General features: G+C 49.4%; 1 protein-coding gene across 1 annotated transcript in view; it reads right to left on the bottom strand.

Annotated features, from left to right (window-relative positions):
- Window positions 1-142, bottom strand: part of TUBB4B (tubulin, beta 4B class IVb) — a 2,104-nt gene extending 1,962 nt beyond the window's left edge. The window contains 2 exon segments of the mRNA XM_010571039.1: window positions 1-11; window positions 13-142. The exon segment at window positions 1-11 is cut by the window's left edge and continues 66 nt beyond it. Of these exon segments, the coding sequence (XP_010569341.1) occupies window positions 1-11; window positions 13-98 (97 nt within the window). The 5' untranslated portion in view covers window positions 99-142.
- Between the last annotated feature and the right edge of the window lie 5,722 nt (window positions 143-5,864).

Here is a 5,864-nt window from a genome sequence, read left to right as displayed (position 1 = left end):
CCCCCCCCGGCCCCTGCCGCCCCCCTGCCCGCTGCCCGGACCTTGGCTCCGATCTGGTTTCCGCACTGCCCGGCCTGCAGGTGCACGATCTCCCTCATGATGGCGGCGGCACGGCTCACTCCCTCCCAACGCCACTCTTCCCTCAACCGACTCTGACGGCGCGAGGGGACCGCCAAGCTTTATATAGCAGCGGAATGCGCGCGCAGCCTTCTTTTCCCCGCCCAGGCGGCCATCCGCAGCAGCTATTGGCCACTCATAACGAGGCTCTAAAAATGAGGAAATCTGGTTGGATAGGACGCTGTCATTCAAATCAGTGGCTCCTATTTGCTCCGCCCGGCTGTCTGTTGATTTTACTGTTAGGCAACGGGGACCCACGAATGCCCGCCCTACTCGCTCAGGGCACTCCCGATTGGCTTAATTGAATGATTGATGTCGAGCGTGATTGGCTGTCAGCCTCAGGGATGAGCTAACGTCATTTGATTGGCTGAAAACAAAGTGTCCTAGTAACCGTCGCAATGACTCCGCAGCAGGCCCTGGGCGGTGGCTCGCACAGCCGCCCATTCCCGAAGCCGTGTGCGCGCTTTGCGCAGCGTAGGCGGCAGCTCCTCCTTACTGCGGGAGTAGGGGGAGGGAGGGCGGTTTCCGGGGAAACCGGGCCGGGCCGGGCCGTTCCCCCCCCGCGGGTCCCGAGCACACCCACACCCACTCCTCCCGTCTTTCGCCTCCGCTCCTCCGGGAGGGCCTCGGCCGCCCGTCCCCGCCGCCACCCCCTTCCCCCGCCCTCCGTCGGCCCCGGGGCGCTGCAGCGGCGTGGTGGGGGCAGGGAGCCCGTCTGCGCAGGCGCGGGCTGCGGCGCCTTTCTAGCACTTTCTGGCGCGCAGCCGCCTGAGGCAGCGGGGGCCGGGCGGCCGTTGTTGTGGCATGCGCGCTCCGCGGCGGGAAGGGGCTAGGCCGGGGAACGGCGTGCGGCGGGGGTCAGTGGCGGGGGTGTCCCGCCGTCTGCTTCGGGGAGCCCGCGGCGGCTCGGGGCGGGGGCCGGCGGCCGGGGAGAGCCGTTTGGCGGCAGCTCCTTTGCGGGGACGCGCTGTGCGGCGAGGGCAGCACTCGTGTGAGGCGGTGTCCTCTCACGGGCCTCGAGGTGGGCGGCTGGCTGGCTCACCGAGTCCTGCTGAGGGTGAGCAGAGCAGCGCTGTGCTAGGTGACCCCTCTGTTATGTTGCAGCCCTATCGTGAGGCAGCCAAGCATCCCAAGCTGGATAAATGTCTCCCTCGCTTAACTTTCTGTCTCTTACTCTGCTGTACTGTTTCCTTCTGCCATCCAACTTTGTTAGCACATTCTTGCATAGACTGTTCATCTATTGGTCACGGCTTCTACTGAGCATACTTTGTTGTTTCAGCAGAGTCGTCTTATGATTATATGTATTCATTAGGATGCCAGCAAGGTCTACAAGTCCTAGCATCTCTTCTTGTTTCATACTGTAGCTAAAACTTGAAAGAGACTCCTAATTGAATTCTCCAAACCTAGCTAGTGTCAAACTGCTGCCTTGATGTGGGGGTGGACTGTGGCAAAAGCAGCAGTGACCTCAATTCTTTCTACACAAACAGAGCACATCGGGCTGGCACTCTGTGTCATTCAGGCATTCATATGAGACAGAGGTACATTATGGCTTGTATACATATCATGATCTATGTTTGGCTAACAATAATCCAACTGCTTCTGTGACTGGGTCACGTGAGGAGGTGGGCAGGAGAATGGCACTGTGAAGACTTTTGGTGGAGATCGAATAGCCTCTGGTAGTTGGCTTAATACAAAGGTTATGGTGATTGATATTTCTGGCATGTAAACAACATAATCCCCCAGAGATGCTGGATGGAGCCCAGGAGCACTTGGAGCAGCCCCTGGGAGGAGAGACCCTGGGAGGAGCCCCAGAGCATCAGGAGTGACCCAGGAGGATCCTGGGCAGTGCCAGGAGCTCCTAAGAAAGACCTTTATCAGCCGCAGAGGTGCCCAGACACAACTAGGAAGACACACGTACAGCTCATCCTCCACATTCAAAGCCAGAATGCAGGAGGTTTATGCAGTTTACTTCGAGATAGCTGAGTAATGCAAAGGCATTAGGGTCCAGATTTACCCCACCTAAATATAGACATTTATTTGAATAGTTAACTCTGGGCTGTATTCACACTGGAGTCAGTGGAAAGGGATGGCTCGGCCTATTCCAGCTCTGAATAGCCCTCTGACAACAGCTTTCTGTTCTCTGTAAAGGTGTTTGAGGTGACCAAATCCAAAATCTCAGTATCATTTAAGTATCAAAGCCAGCCAAGATGAATCCAGATCAGACTTGCTCAAGATTTCGTACAAAGCTGTAATAATCAGTAAAGACAGCTTTTCGTCCAGGACGTGATGCCATCTCTTCAGAGTAACATAAAAAATTAATGCTGTCTTCTTTCTGATTAAAAAGAGAATGTAGAATGTCTTGCCTATGTTCTGCTGTCTAGGAAAGTACATTCAGCATAAATTCTCATCGAGGCGTACTCAGAACAGCGTTAGCAAGCTTCTGCGCTCATGAAGCCCTAGAAAACCATCCCTAAAATGGAGCAGGGGGAGCCACTGCAGGGCTAGTAGGAGGTTTGCTGGTACAAGTGCTGCTGTATTTAATGCAGATACGGATTTTTTTTTCAGCCAGGGCCAGAAAGCAAAGGACTGCACATCAGTGACAAAGATCTATTTCCTTACTTTGTTAGAAATCGTGAGCCTTTGTAGCTGGTGCTTCTCACAGCTTGTGCTTCAGCCTGCACTGCCTTTAATGTTTGGGTAGCTGTTCTGTAATGTGTAGAGTGAGAAATCGTTGCCACCCCTAGCATTCCCAGTGGCAGCAAAAAAGTGGAAATATGCTGCTCTGTTAAGACTTCCAATCTGTATCTCTAAAATGCTATCAGGATTGCACCCAGCAGAGCAGGGGGTAGCACCCTATGGGGTAGCTAAAACTTTGCTCCTGTGATTGAGCCTCCAGAGGTTTCCCTGGGAGATTCAGCCACCTGAAGATCTATGGGTTAGGAGGCATTTCAGATTATTCATGCTACACTTATTTTTGCTAATTCTGTCCCAGTCAGGTAGTACTTCTGTTCTTGGCTACATGCAGATCCACAGGAAATGACAATTCTATTTTAAATATTTTTGCATTTTAAAAATTAAAGTCAAATGCCAGTACTTCTAAGCTCTCTGTGAGGAGGAACACAGCCAAGCTGCCAGGAATCTCCATGGAGAGCTGCTGGAGCTGCCGACTATCTTAGCCCTGTGACTTCTAATACTGTGGCAGCCCAGCAACCTAATTAGTGCGTACCAGAAGGTGAGCTGGCAAGTAACAAGGCAGGTTTCTGCCAGAACCTTGTCTCACATGAAGCGTTCCTTCAAAGGCAAACCTCTGTACAAAACACTGACAATTGGGCAAATTCTGGGAGGAAAAAAATGCACATTCCATGGTCCTGCCTGAGCAAAATGCTGAAGTGCGTTTCTAATCGTCGTTGGTTTAGTGGACAGCCTGCACAGAGACACCGCTGCAGATTCCCGGGGCGGGGGAGCAGGGAGCAGTTGGAAATCAATTGGGATAGCAGAGATGAGAACAGCTCGACCAAGGTGGGGAGGTACATGGCTCCCACATCATGTTTTCATTAAAGACATCTGTTTTATCGGGTATTTGATTTCTTTGAAAGCTCTCCTCAAACGCTGCTGCAAGTGACAAGCAAGGAGGTTTCACCTCATTTATGTGCTTCCAGATTTTCCATCTGTAAGTTTGCTGTATCAGTTAATGGCTGTAACGGGGGTACTAGAAAACATTAGGGGCCAGTATCACGAGGGCAAAGTCGCTGGGTATAATCCAAAGAAAGACATGGTAGTGAAGTTAAAACTAAGTTGGAAATTGCATTTCTGTTTCATTGAACTATATATTAGTTGTTTTTTAACTTTTTATTGTAATTGTTTTTGTGGTTTTTTTTTAAACTTTCTGTACTGCTTTTGACAGGGAAACAGATTTTATTGTGAATACAACTGGTTTGAGCAGAGTGGGGAGATGCTTTCTTTAACTTTTCAGTATTGCATTCCCCTTCTACTGAACCAGTGTTCTTTGTGTGCTATGGGGTATATAGAGATGATCCCTCCCCTTGGCAGGCAGGCAGACAACGGCTGTATTTCTTCTCTTGATGCTTAACCAGCAAGATAGCAGTCTGTGTCTCTGAAATAGCATCCTAGTCTAAACTGAGCCTAGTACCTGGGGCTGGGGTGATGCTGGGGCTGGCAGGAGCCCAAACAGAAATCACAGAACTAATTCTGTTTATATAGGTAAAAATCTGAAGCCCTGAGTTCAAGAGAGGGACACTGCAGAACGAATGTGGGTGGAAGCCTGCCTCCAGAACTGAAAAGCTTTTGGTGGTGGGGTCATTCCAGGTTTACGGTAACACTGAAGTATGACGTGGGTATGTACAGACCTTTTGTGAGTCTAGTCTTTCTGTTACTTCTAAGGATAAACAATGCTTTGTTTTATAGAAATTATTGCTCCTGAGAGATTGAAGTTATTGAAGGTGAGGGGCTGCTTCCAGAGACTAGTGAGTGAGATGTGCAATTGTGGGATTCCTGCTTGAGAGAAATAGGAGCCGCTGAATGGGATCAAGCCACTGGTCCATCCAGGCCAGTATCTTGTCTCTAATGATTAGCAGCAGCTGGCAAGGAAGAACAGGGCAAACATACACGGATGTGGCAGGCAATTCTTTAGCCACAAGCAAGTAACTTTTGGTTTAATAGCCCCAATGGATTATTATGAATTTATCTAATCACCTTTTGCAGCCATCTGAACTTTTGGCATAAACAACCTCCTGTCATGATGAGTCCCACAGTTTAACCACAAGCTGTGTGGAAGAAGAGCTCCTTCCATTTGGTTTGATGATTTCCACTGAGCTCCTCAGTTCAGAAGAAAGCCTGTCACTTCAAAGCTTGCACTCAAGAGAGTCTTAAACATTGTCAGTGATTACCATGAAACAGAAGGTAATGCTAAACCAGCTTTTACGTGGCGTAAAGTTCAGCATTAATTGGCAGTTTACATCTCCGTGTTTAAAACCAGTGAACTTTGAACATTATTCCCGTAAAGTTTCCCTCATTTGGTTCCAGAGCTCTGCCACTGTACACTGTCCAGCGATAAGGCCTATAGGTATTGCTTTCTTTCACTTGGGAGATCTGTTTCTCCGGAGAATTTCCACCAAGAAGTGGTGACTAATTCGATCATGAGGTGCGCATATGGTGACACCCCCTGCTGTGAACAAAAATAAGCTTTCCTTCACACAGAAGTTGATTTTATCATTCCTCTGACTCTCTCAAACCTCATCTTCTTCATTCCCAGTGCAGTCTTCTTCCTATTAGGGATTATTCTTTCTCCCTCTTGTTTCCAAAAAAGGCTTCATCCACGCTAGTGCCCATTCTCCTTGCATAGAGGCCTTTTTCCACTAAAGCCACGGCTTCTTAAATCACTGATTAGAGCTGCTTTTACATCCCACACATAGAGAGCTTCCATACTGCAGCGTGTCTTTCATCTGTGTCCACATCAGGAGTCTCCTTGACAAGTTTCCAGACAAGCCTGCTTGCTAATTTATTTGATTTGTGGTGGGACCAGCTACTGGCTGTGTTGCAGCTTTCCTAAGGCTTAAGGCGCTGTTCTGCCAGCCTCCCTCTTGTGACTAATCCCTGTCATTACACACTCAGGGGAGCAACAGCTTACGTTCTGCGTTTATGAGTTGAACAGGGGATCTAAAAGCACGGTACTGCAAGAAGACTCTGAATATCTCATATTGGGATGGTGGAAACCAGGTCTAAGACAC

The sequence above is a fragment of the Haliaeetus leucocephalus genome, unplaced genomic scaffold (genome assembly GCF_000737465.1).
Source record: "Haliaeetus leucocephalus isolate CR32 unplaced genomic scaffold, Haliaeetus_leucocephalus-4.0 Scaffold306, whole genome shotgun sequence".
Taxonomy (NCBI): Eukaryota; Metazoa; Chordata; class Aves; order Accipitriformes; family Accipitridae; genus Haliaeetus; species Haliaeetus leucocephalus.
The sequence above is the reverse complement of the archived record's forward strand: the minus strand, read 5'-3'. Positions and strand labels throughout refer to the sequence as shown.